Raw genomic sequence first — 24,799 nt, forward strand, 5'->3', positions numbered from 1 at the left:
TACAAAGTGTAAGCTAATTGACCCCAACAATCTGGTTACTCATTTTAGCGACCTCCTCAGAAGGATGCAAGCCTAAACTGAGCTTGAGCCCTTCGCTACTATTGAACTTGCAATCCTATGGTTTATGAGTGAGTAGCTGCAGTACAGGCATTTAACCACTGCACCACCAGGGAAGTAGCCTCTGTAAACATATTGTTGTTATCATTTTGCAAGTGATGGGGCACCCTTGGTGGAGGACTTTCAGTGTATGCTGAAAGCCACATATATTGTGCCCACGTATGATACGGGCACACTGTATTATTGTACAAGTGCATAAGATATAGCTGTTGTTCAGTTTCAGAACTTGGAAAGCTCTGGCTGTAGGGTTTGGTTCCAAAACAATAACTTTTCCAAGCTCTTTATTAGCTTTTATTAAGACAGATTACTGAAGTATTTTTTTTTAAAAAAAATCTGCCCGATTATAATTAATGACTATCAGAGTCTTCCAGATGCTTTTGTTTCATAACTCCCATCATCCAGAGCTGCCAGTTGAGAGGGATGATGGGAGCTATAATCAAAACCCTCCAGAGGGCTGCAGCTGCTCATGCCTGATGCAATCAGGCATGGGATTGTTTTGTAAAATAAAATATTGCTCTTTTAATTATAGCTGGTCTTGTGTCCTGTGAGGAAATTCTCCACTGAAGTCTGCTGGTCAATCCAATGATTTGAATATCAAAGCCAGCCATGACTCTTGATTCTTGTTTTGATGCCAACTGGGGGAAGATCAGCTATTTGAGAAGCAAGGAAAACCTTCTCTTTCCTCTTTTTAATGTGGATTTTTTCAAAGGCTTCCACAAGTGTCTTGGGGCTATGCAAGAAACCAGCACTATGCCATCCAATTTAGACACAATCCCAAATCGTTAGATATCAGTGGGAAAACGGCATGCTTTGTGTGGGCACCCTCTCTCTCCTGTGCCTAGAGAGGAAAATACATTTCTGTTGTTTGCCTTTCTTTGCTCCTCTCCTCATGCCCCCACCTTGGCTCACCCATGGGTGGTTCCTTGACTCCATCATAGGAACCTTGTGCCCCCTCCGCACCCCACAGATCCCACTCCACCCAGCCTCATTCCCTCTTTCTTGCTGAGCCACCAGACCCCCACATTTGCCCACAGCTTAAGCTTAATCTCTCAGTGGTGGCAGGAGACTGGGGGTTTACGAAGAGTAATAAAAATGTCATTTTAGCGAGATCAGTTCCTGGAAGGAACCTGGGAATCCATCAAAGCTCTGTTTGCCAAGTAAAGCGAACACCATTTCCCAATCAATGAGGGAGTAACAAAGGCTCCTGCTCCGCAATACCTTTTCTCATTTCACATCATCCATTTTTTAGAGACCAGCATCTAGAGGGCAGAATGGGGGCAGAAGGGAAGCAAGGAAGGACAAGGGACCCTTGTCCAAAAGGTAAGGCTTAGCTGAAACAAGTAAGGTTACAAAGTTGCCCAACCACCTGCCAGGCCTATCTTTTGCAGCCAGGCTTGCCAGAGTGGACTTGGTTTAAAGTGCAGGAAGGTTTTGCCCAAAAGACAAATCAGTGGGTCTGAGATCAAACCATGACTGAATAATCCCTAGAAGCTGAACTGACTAAACCAAGGCTACTCAACTTTGGACACAAGAGAAGACAGGTGTCGCCACTGATAACATTGAGGAAGGCGGAAGGCAAAAGAAAGGGGAAAGTAGAAGGTAGGAACAGCTCATTACAAGTGGCCTGGCCCCACCAACGAAACCACTGCTGCCACCTCACATTTGCAAGATCTAAGCAGGGTTGTTTGGGACTGGGTCTCTGGGAGGCCTCTTGCTCAGAACGATACCAGGAAGCTGATTTGATGGTACAAACAGCAGCAACTCATCACAGTTTCTTCCTGCTCAACTGAAAAGATTCTGGTCTCTTTGGACTGGGGAGAAATCCCTGCAAACAATGTCCACATTTTGCTAAGTTCATGTTAATAATGAGGAGGAGGAGGAGGAGGAGGAGAAAGAGTAACAGTTTTATTCCATGCTCTGTGTGCTTCTGAAGATGACTCCTTTGATAGGAGGTTGTTATTATCCTATTCTTACTGGTATTACTGCAGTACTGGGTCTTAGTCCCCATCTTTGCCTGGGTTGAAGCAACACAAACTGCTTTATCCCAGAAATGAGAGCCCACCACCTTCCAAAGGAAACCGTTCCATTGCTGAAAGTCTTCCTCAGGGTGGAATCTCCTTTCTTGTCATTTGAATCCTTTATTGGCTCATGTCCTAGTCTCTGGAACAGCAAAAAACAAACTTGCGCCATCTTCCATGCAATATCCCTTCAGACATTTAAAGGTTGTGCTGTAACTACAGCCAGCATGGTGTAGTGTAACTACAGCCAGCGTGGCGAGTGCTGGACTACGAATCTTGAGACCAGGGTTTGATTCCCTGCTCGGCGGTGAAACCCACTGGGTCACCTTGGACAAGTCACATTCACTCAGCTTCAGGGGAAGGCAATGGCACGCCTCCTCTGAACAAGCCTTTCCAAGAAAACCGCATGATAGGTTTGCCTTAGGGTTATCATAAGTCAGACAAGATTTGAAGGCACACAACAACAACAACAACAACAACAACAACAACAACAACAACAACAATTGCATCCTGTCTATCTTCTTTTCTCCCTGATGAACATCCCCATCCCATCAAGAGTTCCTCATAAGGCTTGGTTTCCATCTTTTTCTACCACAAACTCTCCCTGCCCCAGCCATCAGCTTAAAACTATCTGGTTTTCGATTCCAGCTCCCCAAATTCCCCACTGAGCATGGCTGCTGGCTCTGCTGAATAGTGGAATCTAGACGTGATCCTTCAAGAAAGGGGAACATGCCCATGGCTCGAGTGGCAGACACCAGATTCAGGCAAGGCTGACAGTCTTGCCTGTGGCCTTTCCCTTACTGCTAGTCAGTTCCTGCTCTCCTGCTCATTTCACAAGAACTGTACAAAGCCTCCCCTGTTTTGCTTTCAAGTAAGGCTGTTGTGGTTTCCAAAGCTTCCTGCCTTCACTCAAAGGACTCTTCCAACTCCAACAGGCTTCAGAGCACAACTATGGCTTCTTTTCAGGTGGCGTCTCCCAAACCACCACCCCTACAAAAAATGATGGATTACAACTCCCATCGCCCCAGCCCTTGCACCTCATGGGATGTGAGTGATGGTAGCTGTAACCCACCATATCAGAGGGTACAATCCCAACATCCAGTCTCTGTAGGCTGTATCTTGGGGATTATGGGAGTTGTAATCACCCTTGTCAACGAAGGTTGGGAACACAGCTGTAGATCAGACCCAGCAGCTCCTCCCAAAATTGTTGCATGATGCAGATGGAGACTGGTGGGAAGTTGCTCTTTCCTCCCACCCAGAAGGGTGCCTGGAGCGGCTGCTCTTCTCTGAAACAAATCTGCTATCAACTTCCAAAGAACCTCCGTTGTCCCCCCAGACAGAACACAGCTGGAGAACCAGCATTCTTTTAAAAAACCTAAATCCCACATGCTCCAGCCTTTCAAAACCAAGCTTCCATATTTTAAAAGATCCCAGGACGAGGGATGGTCAGGAATGAAAGATAAAAAGCAGCAGCTCCTTTCGGAAGGCAGCCTGTGATCCAGCACCAGCTACTGGCGCTCACCGGGCAAAATAAATAAATATAGAAAAAGCCTCCATGGTGGGAGGAGAGGAAAGACAGGTTAGGAGGGAAAGGGAGAGGAGCTGTTCACGTTTGGCGCATTTTCCGTTTGATTTTCTGCCATAAGCGCAAGAACCAGCTGCCGCGTTAATTATTCACTATTCTTGGCTACAAGTGAGGAAGAAGTGAAGGGAGGTTTATGGACGCCAGCCGGTGCTGGAAACTGTGCATACGCAGAGAGCAGAATATGAAGCAATTGAGGAGGAAGGGGGCCACCCCACATGGTGGAAAAGAAAACAGGACAGCCGGGGGAACGGGGGGAGAAGAAAGGGAGGGCAGCATTTAGATATTAACTGGAAAAAGCAGACCATAATTTCCCCACTGCAGTCATCCAAAGTTACAAAGCATTCAAAGTCTGGCACGGAGAGAGGAGGTGGCATCTGTCTTTATGAAAGCCTCAATTGCATAAACTGCGGGCACCAATATGGGTTTGGTAACGTTTGAGCCTCTCTCCCTAGTGCCCATTGACTACTTCCAAAGAAGAAGAGGAAGAGAAAAATGAGCATGGTGGCAGTCAGTGATTGTGATGATGCAATATGTAACATTTCAGAGAAGCAAAATGCAAAGCTGTGATTCCAACAACACCTTTCTATTCCTACATTATTTATTTTTTACCACCCTGCTTGGCGAAGAAGCCAATATGATTCAAAAGCTAGCATGAGGGCTTCTGCGCCTCCCAGTTGGCCTAATAAAGGCATCACCACAATGTATACTTTGGTTAACACAGCTTCCCCATATGACTTTTATACTCCCCCTTTTTGATTTATCTGCCATGACTCCACTTTAGTGGGAAAATGAAGACTGCATCACTTGATTCAAATTTTAGTTGTTTTTAAAGTTCTCTCTTCCTCCCGCTTACATCAATATATTTTCGGGTCTCTCCCAATGTGACAAATGGCATCTCCCAAAGGCCCTGGAAGGGATGCTATCAGCCATTTGGTGCTGATTTTGGTGACTTATAGTATCCCCCTCCACCTTTTCACACCTGGAAAAAAAAGCCCCTTTCTGGTCCTGAGGAAAAGGTAAGAGGGTGCTAAAAGGCCCCCAAACTACAGCAAAACTACCAAACATCCTCCTCCAGTTTTAGGGAGGCAGTACTGATTATTTTTTGCTCTTCGTCAAAATTTTCACCCCAGCTTTTTGGAGAGAGGAGCACTAGGATCCTTGGGGGATTGTAAAAACATTTGAGCTCTCATGAATGCTAGATGATACCCTGAATTTTTATTTCTTGGTGAGAAGCATGCATACTTTGTCCTATAGCCAAAATGTTCCCAGTGGCTTACAAAAAGTTAACTTAACCATTAACTATCTTGGTACTTTTTAAACAACAGGGACATATATCTACAAAATAACTCATCTGTTAAATTTTCTCAGTTGGTAGAGAAAAGAACAGACTTCTGTGCTGCAAAGAGGTGGGAGAAAAGAGATGCATAGTTACACCAAGATTCATGGCCAACAACTTAATCTGTTGACATTTTGCTGCCTGAGGCAGAAAAGAAAATGGTGACCCTCCCTTCCTCAAGAGCAAACTATATCAAAGTGGGTAGAAGCCTTCCCCTAAACAAAACAACAACACGGGAGCTTTGATGGTAAGTTCTTGCATGTCAGGGGATTGGACTGGATGGCCCTTGTGGTGTCTTCCAACTTTATGAATCTATGATCTATAAAACAAAACAACCTCCACCAAGTTATTTTCGTCCCTGAGGCCTGAAGTCCCACAAGCTTCTCTCTCCATCCCTGGTAATAAAAATGCAGAAGGTAAACATCAATTTTCTGTCCTTTCATGATAGTGGCTAACAGTTTAGCTACGAAGTAATGACAGCAGGGGTGGGAAACTATTGGGGATCAGGGGGTTGCACTGCTCCCTAGGGGGCCTTGGAGAGCCATGTTCCCTGGAAAGGGGGGCTTTCCTTGGCTCCCCAGAGTACACAGGGGCCAGATTCACTTTGTTTTTGGTCCAGGAAAGGCCTTTCCAACAAGAAGTGGCCTGGAAGTTAACTTCCAAACCTGCCCCTTCATCTGTTAAGAGGAGAGAAATTAAGGGGAATTATCCATTTTAGAAAACATTGTTCTAAAATGAACGTTTGGTCACATGCAGCCTGCAGGCTACACTTTTCCCACCCTTGATGACAGCACAAAGGAGGATGCTTAGGGCCTAATGCTGAACCCCACCAACAAGTTAATTCTCTTTTAAAACCAAATGAAAGAGCCAAAGAAAGCCCCTGACCTCTCTTAGCACACCGGATGGTCTCTGCTGAGGAGTGGACGTAGTTCTCAAACTCAGTCTGCAGCACAGTGGCTCTACGGCGCACTTCCTGTGGGTCTGCACCATGGAACTTCTGTAATAGTGAGAAAAGGGGAGTTAAGACATTTTGCAGCTGGTTCTCAAAGAGACAGCACTCTTATTTGATGTTCTCAACGCCAACAAAAAAAAATTCAAATGTTCTTAAACGAATAGTTTTAATGGATTTAATATTACTTAAATAATTAACTTTATCTGTTTCAGATTTTTTAAAAACAAAAACCAGCATTAACACTGTCTTAGATTAAAAAAAAATTTAAATCATACACCAACAAGGTTCCACACCTCCACCTGTTTATTAAAGCCTCCCTACCTGAACCTGTCTGAATTCTAAAGATCGTTTATAAGGGTGATAAAAGCAAAATAAAGCCTCTCCCCAAATGATCTTAAGATTCAGGCAGGTTCATGTAAGAAGATAAGTCTTTCAGATACTCTGAATCTAAACCGTCCAGGGCTTTACAGGCCATAAGGAAGGAGATTATCGCACTGCACTTTTCCATCCTTCCTTCCAACCTCAATGCCAGATCAAAAACTTTTAAGCATGGATTTTATCATACGCCTCTGTGCCGAGGCTGGAGTGTTGCATACCTGATCCGGACCTCTCCCATACTTTGCAAAGAATGGGAAAATCTTGTTCTTTCAAAAAGTGCTGGAGAAGTCCGGATCAGGTACAGGATACCATGATCAGATACAGGATGCCTCCTTCCAACTTCTCTTCCACACTGAGGTGTGCGATAAAATCTGTGCTTAAAAAGCCCTGAGGTTGGAAGGAAAGGACGGAAAAGGCCAGTGCGATAATCTCCGAAGTGTTGGTGAACACCTCGAGGTGGAAGGGAAATTGGAAAGAGGAGGCAGGAAAAACGAAGGATAATCTGCATTCTAGGTAAGCAGTAAGGAGTACAAAGGAGCACACAGGGAAGAAAGCCCTCTTAGGATGGCATTCACACTGCAGAAATAGTCCAATTTGACACCACTTTAATTGCCATGGCTGAATGCTATGGAATTCTGGGAATTGCAATTTGTTGTGGAACTAGAGTTCTCTGACAAAGAAAGCTAAATATTGCACGAAGTACAAATTCCACAATTCCATAGCATTGAGCCATGGCAGCTAAAGTGGACTCAAACTGGATTATTTCTGCAGTGCATATGCAGCCTTAGTGGCTTCCCCCAGATTGGGACACTCCCTTTCTGGAGCGGTGAGACCGCTCTCCCTCTCTACTCTCCTTTTGCTGGCAGGCAAAGACCTTTTCATTCAAGCAGGCATTTAATGATTAATTGGTTGCATGAGCCTTTTCATGGCAACAAAGGTGGGGTGGGGGAAGTTTGCTATAGTTTTATCGTTCTTATGTTAAAATGATTTTATACTTTTAAAAATTCTGTGCCATTTTAATATGATAGCTTGTTTAACTGTGTTTTGGTTTTTTTTTTAATCATCATGCTTTTAGCACAATCTTGCTCCAGCCTTTTTGAAAGCTGCTGTGAGTTTCACATCAGGAGAAAGGTGGGGTGTAAAATTAAAGAATGAATGAGTGCACTCTCATTTTTCATCTCGTCCTCCCCCTTCATCCTCTTATCTTTTAAGCTCTTGATGCCAGAAGCTGGTATCAAAAAGGAGAGGAAGAAGATGGAGTTTACGAAGTAGAGTAAGTTTTTAAAATTGCTCATCTCTGGTAGACTGGCTTCAAATGCATTACACTGACACTGATACCTCCATTCAAGGCGAAAACTAGACTCCATCTTTCCACCTCCTAGTTTCAGGTTCCAGTTAAGATGGGAACTCATGGCCCAAGGAGGTCATGGCAGGGAGTGGGACAGAAGGAGAAAAGTGCTTTAGGATGAACTGGAAAGCCAGGAACCAGCCAATGCAAAGTGGTATATAAATAAAAATAACAGTCTACAAGGCATCAGCATCAACTCAGCTATGCCTGTTTAATCTTTTGGGAGGGAAAGACCAAACAAGCATGGAACCTGCCTCTATGTAGGTGGAAATTGTTTAGCAACAATGGCACTGGGAGGATGGTGAAGGATGGCTGGAAAAACATAGACTTCAGTGTTGGGTTGCAGCAATATGTCTCTCCAGTGAACAATGCAATAAAGCTTGAGCTGGGAAAGAGCAGGATTCTGCTCTAGCCGTTTCCACTGTACCCCTGTATGCCTGCCTACAACAGGCAAGATAAACAGCTGCCTCCAGAAAACCTTATTGTGCATACATGAACACTTAAATAGAGAAAAAGGATAAACCTGCCTCACCAGTTCCCCCTCCCCAGCATTTTAAAAAAGCACAGATCGATAAAAGTGGCCACCACAATGGAAATCATGAGAAAAGCAGAGGCTATGGAGAGAAGAGTCATCACTAGATTCATTTTGGAAGGAGCTTTCAAGTGGTCTCTAGAAAATTCAACCTGTTTTTATTTACTTATGCAATGCTCATCTCACCTGGTTGTTTCTTTCACAAGTGTGTTGTTAGTTTTGCATAACATGTTTGAAGAAACATGTTGGTTTACTCTTCTTTTTCTGTAGTATAGGAAACGGTCTCTATTCTTTCCATATTATTTATTTCTCTGGTACCAAATTTTCTGTATCAGAAGCAATGCCCAGGAACACATCACTTTTATTAACTGAATGATACCTATATTTGTTTGGTTGTGGCTTGTTGTTGTTGTTGTTGTTGTTGTTTGTCACGCTACCATTAAAGTGGTGCATGAATTTAACAACTAAATAGTCCAATGAAAGCTGGATAGTGAGGATAGTGGTGCTGGAGGAGAGGTCTACTGACACTGTGGCCTACCAAAATGGCAAATAAGTGGCTCTGAGAGCAAGCCAAGCCAAAAAGATAAATGAATGGGTCCAAGAGCAAACCCAAGCTTGAACCCTGCCTAGAAGTCAAAATAATTCAACTGAATCTATCATACTTTGGACACATCATGACACACGACAGGACTGATTAGAAAAGATGATCACAGTCGGCAAAGTGGAAGGCAGAAGAAGTGAGGAAGAACACACGACAGGCAGCATGGTTCAATCAAATGAACCACGGTAGCTGCCCAGAACTTATGGGGCCTGAGCAGGGCTGCTGGTGACTGTGGTGAAGGAAAGACTCTCATTCATCGGGCTGCTTGAAGTTGAGGCTACACACATTCAATCGCTCTCTCTCTCTCTCAGACAACCCCACAGGGTTGTTATGGACATTACAATAGGAAGAACGAGTCCTGCGTCTGCTACATTAAGCTGAGAAAAAGCAGGAACATAAATCTAACAAATAAATTAGAACACATACCATGATCTTGACTGTATGTATTAGTGCACCTCTTAGTCCATTTGCACAAAAAAGTGGCATGCAATTAAAAAATAATAATAATAACCTCAACCCTAAACCCATAATAAAAAAGTTGCATTTCTCCTGGTGGGAAATGTTAGAAAATAAAACCGCTTTCCCTTCCGCTGCCGCCCCGCTTTCACTGCTCCCCAGCGCCTTCTCCCCCTGCATGGCCCCAATCCACCTTTTCTTCTTCTGCTAAGCTTCTCAGGTTGTGTCGAGTGTCACCTTCCTGCCTTCTTCTCCTTTTTTTTAATATGAATGTGAAATTAAGAGATGTTGCCCTTTTCCCTGGCGGACAGAATCCTCTGTTATTAAAAAGTAAAGCACTTTAATAATGAAAAACTTTTCCTCTCCTCTCCCCCCCCTCCATGTTCCCCCCCGCCTGTGTTTTAACTGTTTAAAATTAATGAGAAGGGCAGAACGGTTGTCAAAGCGTTATTGAAAGCGGGCAGCCAGGACCAAATAAACCCGAAAATCCCCCCAGAGTGTTAAATAAACAGAGCTTCAGCCCTCTCCAAATCCCTCTGTTGGTTATTGTATACATTCTGTATCGCAGCTCAGAGAAGATGTGAGAGCCAGAGGAAGGCAGGAAAGGTTTTAGAATTCCAATAAAGGCCTCAAATTAAAGACAGCCCAGCGCGAATTCCAGGAGAAAATTAAAGAGACCTCAAACTTAAGTGACAGGTGACTTGCTTCGATGCCACAACTGTCTGGGGATTTACTGATAATATGGCAATATATTACAAAGGACTTCTCATCCTCTCCTTCTCCATTCCTCTCCCCCTCTTCACCATGCTCTCCCCCTTTTTTTAGGTTTCAAAATGAGCCATCTCCCACTCCTTTTCTCCGGAAAAAGGACAGAATGGAGGGAAGGAAGGAAGGATAGAAGAAAAGAAGGGGAAAGGTTTTTAAGAAATGAGTAAACCAAGGGATTTTTAAAAGCCCCAAAACCTTTATGGATTGGGAGGGGGGGTGAAGTAGGAAGGGAGGTGTATGTGTGTGTAAAAGAGAGTGAGAGAGATGCAAACAAATGGAGAAGCAAAAAATGGAAAGCTGAAAACAGCAGGGGGAAATACATACATACATACATACATATATATATATAAACACATTTAGAAAACCCAAGCAGCACCAGCCGCTCCTACCCTTCCTGGCAGTGCCTCTTTCCTTTGTATACGTCTTCTCATCCCCCTGGAGAGCAATTTTATTTTTATAACTGCACCCTAATGGGCATGTTTTGATTCCTGTCTTCCAGGTTGGCTGGTCTGAAAAATCTAAATTTAAAAACTGACTCACAGCTGGAATGGGAACAGCGAGATGGAGAGAGAGGTAGTTATTTGGCACCTGGAACATATGAACCCTGAGCACTGCATCTGGCAGATACGTGGGAGCACATTCACATTGATGCATTTAGGGGTACCTGACAGATTGTACACCTGTATCTCTTATGCATGACGCAACCCCATACCCTTGGACGCAGTTTGATTAAGAGCAATAGCATGGGACTTGGGAGATCCAGGTTCAAGTGTCTACTAAACTGTGAAGCTCATTGGGCAATATTGAATCAGTTACTGTCTCTTACCCTGTCCTACCTCACAGATCGGTTGTAATATGGGAGGAAAGGTAGAGGAGAGCCATGTGCTGTGCTTTGAATTCACTGGAGGAGAAGGAGAGAAATGAAACCAACAGAGAAATTGTGCTAGAATACACAAGCCAACAACAACCAAGTTCTCCCTACAAATGTCTCAAGTTATAGCTGCCACGGGCCTTCCAAGTTGTGTTAATATCATTATCCAAAGTGACACGGCAAACATTTATGCTTGACTGCAACAGGCAATTCAGTGGACCTCCAAAATGTGACAGGTCACCCATGGTCACTCACAGACTCCAGTTTTCGCCTAGGCACTTTGTGCAGCTAAGGCATGGGGCCAGTCCTAACCTTACTTTTGGTGTGGGAAATCTTTGGCTCTCTAGATGCTTTTGGCATTTGACTTCCCAGAGCCTCAGCCAACAGTAAGGAACTACAGGAGCGTACTCTGCCCCCCGTCACCAATTAGGCAAAATGAGGCAGCTGCCTCTGGTGGCAGATGCCAAGGGATGTGGACCCCCTCAGGTCACTTGCCCATCGCCACTGTTGAAGTAAGAGTCAGCTGCCTGTCAAATTGGTTTCTGTTCATGTCTTGTCATTCACTTCAGGCGGCAAAATATCTTGGGGCAGCCCTGAGAATCATGTTCCAAAGAGCCACTAAATATCCTCCCTTCCTCTAAATGAATAGTCCCTCTAATGAAGCATTAATTAAAACTGGCTTCTTCTCAAGAAGATTTCTTGGCAGGTTGGATTTGCAGGACACGAATGCATAAGACACGGAGCTGCTACTGCTGCATCTCTATTAATTATTAAGACAAGCAAATTACACCGTATCATTTACAGAAAATAGCAAAGACTTAGAATAGCAAAAGAAAAAGAAAACAAAGACTGCTAAGTAAAGTTAAGGAAGAAAGTGCAAAAGAGGGGTTATGGTAAAATATTAAGAAAACAAAAACAATGACCACAGATATTTTATTTAACTATATGTATTATCCTACTTGTGATTATGTATTTTCTCTGGATAATGATTAACCATCCATTATGAAGCCTTGCCCTCCCTCCAGTCCATCTGCCTTGGTCCAGACCTCGGAGGTTGAGAGGAACTGCTGGACCTCTTACCCTTTCCCTCCACCACTCCCTTCTCCTTCTGTGTCATGTCTTTTTAGATTGTAAGCCTGAGGGCAGGGAACCGTCTAACTAAAAAGATTGCATGTACAGCGCTGTGTAAATTTACAGCGCTTCATAAATAAAGGTTAATAATAATAATAATAATAATAATAATAAAGTGGGTAATGAAGACAATGAAATAGTTAAAGATTTCCTATAACTTGGCTGAGGCTCAATCCATATTGCAGAATTAATGCAGTTTGACACTGCTTTAATTGCATAGCTCAGTACTATGTAATTCTGGGATATGTACTTTTGTGAGATGTTTAGCCTGGTGTCACCACAACCGCAAATCCCAGGATACCACAGGATATAGCCAGGACAGTTAAAGCATTGTTAAGCTGTATTAATCCTGAAGTTTGGTAGCAACCACAGTAATTAATCAAATGGAGATTGTATTTAAAAAATCAGAATAAAATTAAAACTTGGAAGGAAGTAGATGAGATCTTCAAGTGTAAAGGTATATCGTTATATGCAAAAGTCAGGATTGTCCATGCATTCATATTTCTGGTTCCTGTGTATGGTTGTAAAAACTGGATAGTGAAAAAAGTTAATAGGAAGAAAACCAACTTATTTGAAATGTAGTTCTGCAGGTACCACACCAAAAAGACAAACGAATATTAGTTTGGATGCATCACGGGATGAAATGACTCACTGGAAAAAATGATAAAGCTCCCTAAAATGGAATACAGTAGGAAAAGAGAGAGACCACAACAGAGGTGGGTAGACTCCACCAAGGAAACCACGGTTGCTGCTCTGAGTTTGCAAGACCTAAGCAGGGAAGTTGATTACTTTGATCTCTCTTATTCATTGGACTGCCATGTCAACATTGACTTGACAGCAAACAACAACAACAAATTATTAACTACTAGTATTTCTACTGTGTTTACTAATTACTTCTATGCTGCCTTTTCCCCCACCTTGGGATGCAAGACTGCTTACAATTGTTACAAACAGATAAAATTTCACAGCAGAAGTAAAATTTGAACTGTGTGCTTAATTATATTTGAACTTCATAGCTTAATTATATTTTAACAGTTGTATGTTGTGCTCAGCTCCTTACATCCCTACAAGAAATATTACTGAGTATGACACACTTGCCTGCTTCAGAGAGAGGTCATGAACATACAGTGCTTTGACTAGCATGGGTGAGGATTTTGTTTCCCAGCTCATCTAAATAAGCAAACTGCTTCACACTCACAATGGGAAAACCTGGATGGCTGAGGGTTTTTTAAAGTGAAGGTAGAAGAAAGTGAAAACAACAAATCTCCCCATCTCTAGCTTTGACTATCTCATTCTATTATTAATTTTTAATAGCAGCCAAACACAAAAGTGGATAAAAGGAACCCACATGATGTCATTCATGTAGATTCCTTTCATCCATTCGTGCATACTTGGTTTATTTCCTGCAATGGGACCAACACCAAGGTTGCACCCCAGTTTCAATGGGTCACCAGCATGAGCACTGCTGTGCCCACTTCTGGGCTCCACAATTCAACAAGAATATCAACAAGCTGGAATCTGTCCTAAGAAGAGCAACCAAGATGATCAAGTGTCTGGAAACCAATCTTTATGAGAAACGATTTTAGCTTGGAGAAGAGAAGGACGTGATAGCCATCTTTAAACATATGAAAAGATATCATGTAGAAGATCAATTCAAATTACAGGAGATTTCCCCTACATCTCATGAAGTACATCTTTGCTGTAAGAGCTGTCTAAGAGTGGAATGGACTGGCTTGGAGGGTGGTAGACTCTGCTTTGGAGGTCTTTAAATGGAAGATGGGTGGCCATCTCTCTCTCTCTCAGGAGTGCTGTAGTTGTTTATTTTTGTATGACAGAATGAGGTTGGACAAGATCAGTGAATGGTTTTCAGGCTATCTGATGTGAGGGGCCAGCAGCGTGCCAAAGACTGGCACTAAATATGCACCTGTTGAGTACTTTCTTTTCCCTTTCTTTCCTGGAAGTATGACAGAGACCCACCACCAGTGGCTCAGGGACTGGCACTGGTCTAGGGGCCATCACTTTGAATAGCCCCTTCCAACCCTAGAGTTCTATGATTCTCTGATGCTCACTTTGGAAACTGGGAATGTGACATGTGTACCAAGTCTCGTATGCATGTGTGTCCAGTGCCAGAGCTTGGGAAAGTTAGATTTTGGATTAGAGCCCCCGCTGAATCCACAGTCAGTACAGCCAGTGGTGATTCTATCTGGTGGATTTTGGGAATTGTAGTCTCCATGTATAATTGTTTTCTCCAAGCTTTAGTCTGTGTGTGATGGGAGCAGTGTGTGTGTGTTTGTGTATGTGTATGTAGCAGGGGGAATATTGCTAAACCCAAGCTTAAAAGGGTACGTGTTCATCAGAAATGTGGGGATATATGTTGGCCATTCTTTTTTGAGAAGGGAAGCAAGAAACAAGGTGTAGGGCTAGAAGTGCAATGCCTCCTCTGGCTTCCAAAAGCTACTCAAATACAAAACGCAGGCATTTGTTTTTAGTAACTTTTTTGCCCAGCCAATTCCAACCTCCACATGCAGAGTCCCTGGAGAAGCTCCCCAACCTTCCTCCTCCCTCCCCGAGTAGGAAATGCACAGATCAAATGTATTCTCTTTGTAGCCAGGTGAACATTCACACACCCAGACGCGGCTGTATATATATTTCATGTGGCTAAGGATAAAAAATACATTTTACAGGTGCTTTTGGCATCTCTTCCCTGCCGGCTTCCCAGAGCAGCCCAGCACACAAACACACACACTCCCTCCAAAAGAGTATTTTATAATGGACTCCAGTGGAGGCAGGAAGCAAAGAAGAATGTTATGAAGAGGTTTGCCAGCCGAGACTCCGCAGTGCATCCTTACACTTTGGGGGGAAAAGAGAGAACATGCAGGGGGGGAAATAATCAGAGAACACTTCAGCTTCCACACTAACCTCTTGCCCGCCCCTGAATGTTAACACATGCAGCAAGGCACTCCTTATCTTACATAAGGTTTAAGCTCCAGAACCGGTTTTTGAAAGGTTAGCTCAGCTGTGCAAGGAAGAGCCAAGCAGCCCACAATAGTTACATTAGTTATTTGGGACCAAAAAGAAAAGGAAGAAAACAAAGCTACCTTTTGCAGTCTGGTTACCTATATGAAAATTGACTCTCACCATAGGTGACCAGGCAAAGAGAGGGAAGGTGGGAGAAGCTGTTTCTTCCAAAAGAACTGACCTTATTTCCCAACTGGCTGCCTTTGAAACAATCATCTCTCATCAGACTGGACAGGACAGTTTCCATCTTCATCTCTGAAACACTAGCAAATGAAAAAACAACAGACAAATAAGGGATTAAAAATATATAAAGACCTATTTGTGAGTTTTCAGTTAAAAGAACACACATTTTATAGCTAGAGAAGTAGGGGCATGATGCTGTATGGATTACAATGTGAACTGAACTGACCCACATGCCTCCCTCAAAACTGATAGTTGCCTCAGATACCTTCCGCTTGTTTTTAGTGGTGGGTCCTTGATTGTGAAACATTCTCCCACTTTTGAACAGAATCTCTCTGTCTGTTTCTTAACTGAGATGATAAAACTCTGGGCATGAAACCCACTGTCACTGTGCTTCTTTTCATGGTAACTCAGAAAGTTCAGCCAGTATAGATCACAGATGTACTCAATTGGGCCCATTCCAACCTGGTGCCCTCAAGATGCGTCAGACTACAACCACGCTGGCTCAAGATGATGGGAGATGTGTCCCCCCCCCCCAAATCCTGGGTACATGTGGTGCAATTACCATACCAGTTCCTCTGTGTGTTACCAGGCCCCCAATCAAAATGCTCGCTTTGCAGCTATAAAGTCCTGCCTGGTTTGGGTTGAACTAATGTGAAGGACTTGAAGGCACTCTTGAGGCCAGAGATTAGTTTTGGGGGCAGATGCCATGGACAAGGTGTTCTCATCTGCTGCAGCTATTCTGCAGAAATCCCTTCATCTTGACATGCAGAAAGCTCCTGAAACGCTGTTTCCAGTGGCTTTTATTATGTGTTTTTGATTGGACATGCTGCCAATTCTTTGCCAGTCATGAAAATGTTTTTAGCTATTTGTCTTAAAAAGATGTTTTTGCATTTCTGAATTGCAACCTCCCTGTCCTTCAAATCTGTAAGACTAGCAGGAAATGTGTCAGGGCATCCCAACTATAGGAGACCTTCTGAAACAATTACTGAGTGGTAAGTCACCCAGAGGGCAAGCCCTATGGATTCATTGGGTCTACTCTAGCAGGAATGCAGTCCATTCTGTTTAGGTTGCCCTTTGCAGCTTCGAGTAGACTACATCCACAGAGGCAGCCTGGAAATATTTGAATTAAGTAAATGCATTGTTCATACAAGCAACAGGTGAGGCAGTCCTTGACTCTTAACTTCAGATGTCAGTTGTAAAGTGACACTGGTCCCCCTTCCACAGATTCCACCCTTAAGTCCAGATGGGAAATCTTCCCCACAATCTGGTTCTCTGACTATATAGAGATAAACAGACATATTAGCTGCACAAGAGCTACTCAAAGTGGTGGTCCCTGGAGCAGTGCCAATCCCTGAGCTGCATGCTGCAAGTCTTTGCCATGTTTCTAGGAAAGAATGAAATGGCTGCAGTCAATGGGTCCCAATACAATGCCAATCCCTGGCATGTGCTGGAAAAAAATACTGTTGGTCCCCTGCACCAAATAGTTCAGAAAGCACTGACTACAACTGTAACTGCCATTCTTTCTAGCTAGCAGAGCAACTCAGTAGCAAGTTGTGTATAGGATGTCTCTCTCTTCTCACACACACAAACACACACACACACAGAGGCTATTTTTTGTGTACGGGGATGTATATTAATTGTTTCCAGTCTGTTGACCACCATTTTGTTTTCCATATTGTTGACAGATATTAGTTAACACTGGAGTTGATTCTGCTTATGTGGATTGTAGCAGTTCAATTGGGATATTATCTATTCTTGGTGATCCCCCCCCCTTTCTCTTACTGCTGTTTCAACTTCTCTTTATAGAATTTGGGGTTCATCTCCATACGATTCTTCGTTCCTTGTGACATTCATTTTTCATCTCTTTTATATAACTATTCTGTGTATTGCATCCAACCTCTTTTTACATCTTCTTTGTCATGGCGGAGGAGGACAAGGAGGACTTGGCTCTTCAGATACAGGAAGAACCTGAGGCTGTGCCAGGCCCCAGTTCTGCCCTGCCAGGTCCCAGCTCTGCTCTCCCAGCCCCAATGGATTTGGCTCAGACAGACCATAGCTCTTCTCCAGTGGAGCCTGGGGCTCAGCAGCCCAGCCTTGATCCAGCATAAGTTCCAGACTTGGGAGACACAGAGCAGCAGAGCACTGAGAGTCATACCTTTAGCCAGAGGCCAAAAGGCGATCAAGACAGATCTTTTCCGGTGGACCTTCCCAGACTGACCTCCCTTCAAAATGTAGGACTGTCCCACTTGCCCAAATTTAATTTGCCTCCATGTTATTTTATATGATTTTTATTATTGTAAGGTTTTAAGTATTAATTGGGGAATTGTTTTTTTATGATTTTATTTTACTCTGCTGTCACCCACCTCAATCCGCAAGGAGAGGTGGGATATAAATATATGTATTATTATTATTATTATTATTATTATTATTACAGGAGCAGGACAGGTAGGAACCGACAGGATCAGGCCATCCACATTCTTAACCATCACGCTAGAGCTAAAGTCTTTTCTCTAGTTTCCTTTCCGTATTATTGTTTCCTATTATCACCTAAAAATTAAAACATGAAAACTGTTCCAAAAAAGCAAAAGAGATGAAGCAATCCATTCTTCCCATACACTCCTCAGAAAGGCTTTCCTCTCACAGCATCAATGAATGAAAACGTCACAGCCGTCAATAGTTGATCTGCCAGTGATGTCAAAATACATTTGCAGTGGGGAGGGTCCCCCCAATCAGCCACACACCATTTCTTCTCCCAGCCAGAATGTCACCGGCTCATGCGGCCCCCGCAGTTAAGCTTGGTTCACACAGCAGGGAAGTGTCATGTGGAGAAGAGATGGGGCGGTGTGTGCGTGTCTCCGTGTGCGCACCTCTGTATGTGCATCTCTTCACAGGGATGTGTTTTTTGCTTTTTTAAAAAAACAAAGGGAGATGTTTGGGAAATAAAGCCACTGTCTGATGAACAGTCTAAAAGGAAACCTGTGCAGACACTTAAGACGACAGCGCTGTCTTTCTCAATGCCTTCTCCCTTTCCCTCCCTTCCCCTTCACACCCACACTTCATGTCTTGCCTAAGGAACCGAAAGAGACATAAGCAAAAGACACACACATATGCAGAATGTACACACAAACTACAGTAAAAGAAATTACACACTGAACTGGGTTCCCCTTTGCTTTTCTTGTTTCTTTTGCCTTTGAAAGGGTAGCTATTATTAAGTTCAGGCAGGGGCAAAACAGCAGGACTATTTTGGAAGATAATTTTTGAAAGGAGCGTATGAAAAATGGGGGCAAAGGGGAGAGAAATTGTGGAAACTATTGTTAGGAACACTTGGCATTAAGAGAAAAGCTAAGTTTAAGACTGTCCAGCACTGAAGAGGGGGAAAAATGCACAGAGCCAGGAACCAGGGAATTGTGTGGGATGATTTTCTAATTTTAAAGAAAAATGAAAGGGGCTTGAAGACATTTTCTTTTTCACAAGACATTTATTTCCGAAATACTAAAAGTGTTTCCCCCTCCCCAGTTAATCCTTCTGTTTTGGCTGTACAGTTGCCCCTCCTAACTTGCAGATCTCAGATCCGCACCCTCGAATACCCGCGGAGGGGTGATCTCCGCTATTTCCTATGGTACGCATGCCGAGCACATGCGACTGGGCCACACAGGGGCACGCTCCATCCAAGTCTATGAGGCTTGAATATGTGTGAGCCTCCATTTTTGTGGTACGGTCCAGAACGGATCCTCCGTGAAAACAGAGGGCCAACTGTATTTCGTTTTAATTTTGGCTATGGACCATATTGGATTCCACAACGAGAAAAAAGACTGTTGTAAAGAGCACCTCCACTTCAAAATTTAAATCTATACCACAGGAGAAACCTGAAGATAGTAAATAAAGGCAGCCATAAAAGTAGAAGTAAAGGCAGCCATAAAAACTAAAAACATTTAAAGAAGGGATTATTTTCTCAATTTTCTTGGGTCAAAAACTAAGGCACAGAGACCACATAAAAGGGACTCTTCGTGGACACAGCTGGCACCTAAGCAGTATGCCTGCCAACCCTTAAAGTACACCACAGAATTTCTGTTGGAAGAGAAAAATGCAGCCACTCCATCCAGAGCTTCAGGAGGATTTATCCAAGCGGCAAAGCAATTGCCCTGTGCTCACTAGTTCAGGAGAACTAGTTAAGTTCTAGCCCTCACAAAACCCCAAGACTGAAGTAAATAGCACTGCAATGATACTGTTTTGGTTGGTTTGCTAAGCTTTGTTAAGAGAGAGCAAGAGAGAAAGAGCGAGCTGCCCAGACATTCGAAATGTAGCAGAAGAGTTTTGCTTCTGACACATGGATTCACATACCAGGCCGCACACATGGCAATCCTTCTGTCTCGTTGGCCACAGTGAATTTGTCAGGATCAATTTCCATGAGGCTCCATTTATAAGCGGAAAGGGCAATTAGATTTGATGCCACGCGTTGCCCTAGGCAGGGAGACGTCTGTCCAAATCGGATCTGTAATCCATTAAGCCTGCAGTCTCCTACCAGCTTCCTCTCGACACACATACCCACACAGACACACAAACATTTCCACAGACAGACAACTGAATCATCTGGCAATAAGTATCTACCTGTGCTAATTAGGGACATAGGTTCTGCAATCAGGACTTTGTCAGCCCTACAGTGGTTACACACTGAAGGACAGGAAGATTCAGGATCTAGGTTTTCCATAAGCCATAAAACTAATTGTGATGACTTTGGAGGTCACTCTCCCTCACCCTAACCTACCTCAACGGGTTTTGTGTGAGGATAGAGTGAGAAATTGACAAGGAGGGTATTTATTCGAATCCTACCCTTTTCTCAGTTTGGGATTCAAGTTCAAAAAGTTAAGATACAGATAAAAATTATCACCATGTAACAACTAAAAATAATTAAAACGCTTATTAAAACAGAACAACAACTATTGACTCATGTAGTAAGTCAATGCAGGTATTTGGGGTCAATTTTGGGGCATAATTTCTTGCCTTATAGTTGAGTACATACAGTAGTTTACACCCTAAGAATGCATTAAATTTTCTAAAGCTTTACAACAAGTTAAAACCATATGAATGTACAAGTTGCCTAGCTCCCCTCTGCTGTGCCCTGGAAACCTGGGCCACCCTCCCCAATTAAGGTGAGTAGTGACTCCCATCATCCTTCTCTACTGGTAAGGCAGATGGGGTATGATGGGAACTCAAATTTCACTTGTACTCTACTCTAGGGGCTACAAATTTAAACTCAGGGACAGAAAAATTGTCTACTGTTGTACCCCTGCCATGGGGTACGTAAGAGAATGGCATTCTTCCAACTGGGGATGGGACAGGGACTCATTAGCCGGTGATTTTTCTGCTGCCTGGGTTTCAATCTACATGGGAGAAAAACTCCAAGACCCTTAAATTTCCCCTTTCTTTTGGTGGCAGGTATGAAGGAGGGATGACTATCTAGAAAGAGCTTAATCAGGAAGGCAACATCCTCAGTGGGGTCTGAATGCTCTCTTAGAGGGGCAATGAAATGGAGCATCTTCAAAGGGAGTCGGTCTGGCTAGCAGGAATATCAATCTGGAGCACTCTGTACTGCAACATTTTGTGGCTGCAGACCCTGCTTATACTAAAAAGCTATCGCATCAATGAAACTGTTGTGTCTCACAAATATAGAAAGCTTACACATCCAAACAGGAAGATTCATACTCTCTGCCATAAGAAAACAATGCCCTTGTAGTTCATATTTGTAAACTGGGAATGGTTTAACAAGGAGACTTTCTTCTCTATCATTCTGGAAGGAAACTATTAGTACATAACACTCCTTGCAATTATCCTCATGTAATAAGTGCTGTTCTTGAGTCAACCTTTTTTTTAATGAAATGTATAATTGTACTGCTTTGCTCAATAGTCTTTCCCACATTGCTTTATTATACCCTTGTTCTCCTTTCCTCTTTACCCATCACACATTTAAAAAGAGACACAGATATTTATTAAAATCATTTGCAGGTTTGTTTAACCATTTTTAAAAAAAATACTGAAGCAAGATAAAGATTACCATCCCGTTGTAATGAGATCCAGGGCTGCAGCTGCTTTATTATTAACCAAGGCTAGCTATGAAGTTTGGGGGGGTTTTGGGGAGGGGGAGAATGGGGAGAGTTTGTGACTCACTTAATCTTGTGAGAAGCCAGGAAGCTGACATATTCTGCCTCTGAAGGAGTAAGGATGAGCAGGCTGTTCCCATGACTGCCAATCCGAGCCGTCCTCCCAATTCGGTGGACATATTCGGCAAGCAAAGCTGGAGGATTATACTTCAAAAATAAAAAAGGGGTGGGTGGGCAGAAGGGATGGGAGAAAGAGAAAGAATTAACAGATTGCAGACATGGTTAATTGTAAGAGATCATTTAAAAAAATAAACCCCAAAACATGAGGTTCTCCCAGAATGAAAGCTATGGCTTATCAGAACCTATCCTATTCACCTGTGCAACATCATTCATTGCTCCATCCATAACAAGGATTTTTGACATGTGAATATGACACATTGGCCAAGCTGTCTCTTCACCATTTCTCTCTCTCATAAAATTCATTTCTACAGAGGGTACCATCCATGACCCACGCAGGCGCTTCTATTTTTTAAATGTGTGTTAGCTGCTCGGCACAGGATTGGGACAAATGAGAAGGCAAGCAAGAAGAAGAGAGGAAGAGAAAGGAGAGACAGAGAAAGATGGGGAGGAGAAGAAGGGAAGGAAGGTGAGAGAGCAGACACCTCTGCTGTGATCCTTAATATTTTATCGGATTACAGTTGAAATAATTGCTTTGCTTAAAGCTTTTCAATACTAGGCCACTCAAAAGAGAAGCACCAGGGTGGTAGCTTAAGTTGGTAAGGCATGGCATGTCACTGCCAGTTAAAGCCACACACCTTCGTTAAAACAGAGTTGGGCCATAGGTGCCTCGCCATCAGATATCATGGCTGCTGGAAGACCACCACTACTTGTAGATGATGGTGGTAGTGCAGTAGTTAAATGCCTGTACTGCAGCCACTCACTCACAAACCATAAGGTTGCGAGTTCAATACTAGCCAAGGGCTCAGGCTCAACTCAAGCCTACATCCTTCCAAGGTCACTAAAATGAGAACCCAGCTTCTTGGGGGTAATTAGCTTACACTGTAAACCGCTTAGAGACTGCTTAGGCAGTATGAAGTGGTATATAAATAAAGCTGCTATTGCGAGGATGATGATGATGATGATGATGATGATGATGATGATGCTTTCAAACATGATGGGTCTGAAACCAGAAGGAGAATGTTGTGTCTCCACAGATGGTGCTGCCAAGAGCTATTTGGATTCTTGGATCATGGGCTGCATTCCATGATGGCGGACCTCTGACAAGAGATGTGTTGCATCTCATGCCAGTGGGCAGAAACTTTTTGCCAATAGTGTCAAAAATTTGATCTGGAGGGCTTTAAACTGAGTTATGTGGGTGAGGGAGACAGTATTTTGGATTATAAAAGGGCTGGAGAAAATAGTCAAACTGTCATAGAGGAAACAAGGCAAACGGTGCAAGGCCCCAACAGTGGGAGGCATAAAAATCTGCACAGGCAGCAAGTAGGGGAGACACATGGTCTTAGATGTCTCTACACTAATGCAAAAAGCATAGGAAATAAGCAAGATGAACTTGAAGTCCTAGCACAACTAAGCAAATATGATATAACAGGCATCACTGAAACCTAGTGAGATGAACCTCATGAATTGAATATAGTAATAGAGGGTTATAACCTTTTAAAGAGAAATAGGCCAAACAGGAAAGGAGGAGGAATAGCATTATTATGTCAGGGATGTTTCCCCCATGAAGAGATCCAGGACTTCAATCCTGGAAGGCAGGTGGAGAGCATCTGGATAAAAATGAAAGAGGAAGGAAACAACAGGGATATTATGGTGGGTGTCTACTACAGACTCCCAAGTCAGATGGAGAAATTGGATGATGCCTTTCTTGAACAGATGACCACACACTCAGAAAGGAGAGATGTAGTAGTGATGGGTGACTCCAGCTATCCTGATATTTGCTGGAAGTCAATCTCAGCCAAATATATAAGGTCTTGCAAATTCCTTACTTGCCTCGAAGACAATTTCATTGTCCAAAAGGTGGAAGAGGCAACAAGAGCATCAGCCATTTTTAGATCTGATCCTCACCAACAGAGATGACCTGGTTAATGAGGTGCAAGTTATAGGATCCTTAGTTAGGAGTGATCATGTTCTCCTGGAGTTATACAGTGGAAAGGAGAAGCCAGGCATAGTCAGACACACATTCTAGACTTTAGGAGAGTTGATTTCAATAAACTTAGGGAAATACTGAAGATGATTCTGTCTGTGGTCAGGAATTATAAAAGAAAAGGGAGTTCAGGATGGATTGGAGTTTCTCAAAAGGGAGATACTGACAGCACAATTTTAAACTGTTCCAACAAGGAGGAAAAATGGGAAGCATCTCAAGAAACCAGGATAGATGACAACGGAACTTTCAACAGAGCAAAGTTTTAAAAAGAACATGTATAAGAAATGGAATAAAGAGGGAAATCACCAAAGAGGAATTCAAACAAATACCGAGCACGTGTAGGGGTAAAGTCAGAAAAACTAAAACACAGAATGAACTCAGGCTTGAGAATATAAGAACAGTGATAGATATATGAGAATATTACAATACAAACAAGGAAAAGAAAGCTGCTATTGTGTTCATTGACTCTGAGAAAGCATATGATAATATAAGGTGGGAATTTATGTACGAAATATTGAAGAAAATGCAAGTGGGAGAAAAATTTTTAAAATGGGTAATAGAATTATATAAAGATCAGAGAAGCAAGGTGATAGTAAACGGGGAAAAATCGGATGAAATAGAAATCCAGAAAGGGACGAGACAAGGGTGCCCATTGTCCCCTCTGCTATACATTATGATCATTGAGATATTGTTGCAAAATATAAGGAAAAATGGGAAAATACAAGGAGTAAAGATAAGAGACCAATGCTATAAGGTAAAAGCCTACGCAGACGACATTGTAGTATATATGGAGAATCCGTTAATCAGTATAAAAGAGTTAAAAAATACAATAGAAAAATTTGGAGAAGTAGCTGGGCTAAAGATTAATGAGGAAAAAACAGTTGTAATTACAAAAAATATGACAAAACAGGAAGAGAAAGAATTAGAGGAAATTACAAAATTTAGAACTCAAAATAAAGTCAAATATCTGGGTGTCTGGATAACAAAAAGAGTCGGAGAATTGTATGCAAACAACTATCAAAAAAAATGGAAAGAGATAAAGGAGGAATTAGGGAGATGGGCAAGACTAAGGCTCTCCTTATTAGGGAGGATGGCGGCAATAAAAATGAGCGTGCTGCCCAAACTCTTATATTTATTCCAGAATCTCCCGGTCATAAACACAGATAAGTGCTTCAGGGAATGGAGAAAGGAATTAGCGAATTTCATTTGGGAGGGGAGAAAAGCACGAATAAAATGGGACAAT

General features: G+C 42.8%; 1 protein-coding gene across 3 annotated transcripts in view; it reads right to left on the minus strand.

The window, feature by feature from the left end:
- Positions 1-24,799, minus strand: part of DDX31 (DEAD-box helicase 31) — a 64,915-nt gene that overhangs the window by 14,583 nt on the left and 25,533 nt on the right. For all 3 annotated transcript variants that reach the window (XM_042477872.1, XM_042477871.1, XM_042477873.1), the window contains 3 exons: positions 21,460-21,599; positions 15,293-15,374; positions 5,942-6,053 (listed from right to left, as the gene is read on the minus strand). In XM_042477872.1, coding sequence (XP_042333806.1) covers positions 5,942-6,053; positions 15,293-15,374; positions 21,460-21,599 — 334 coding nt within the window. The remainder of the gene's footprint in view (positions 1-5,941; positions 6,054-15,292; positions 15,375-21,459; positions 21,600-24,799) is intronic.

The sequence above is a fragment of the Sceloporus undulatus genome, chromosome 7 (assembly GCF_019175285.1).
Source record: "Sceloporus undulatus isolate JIND9_A2432 ecotype Alabama chromosome 7, SceUnd_v1.1, whole genome shotgun sequence".
NCBI lineage: Eukaryota > Metazoa > Chordata > Lepidosauria > Squamata > Phrynosomatidae > Sceloporus > Sceloporus undulatus.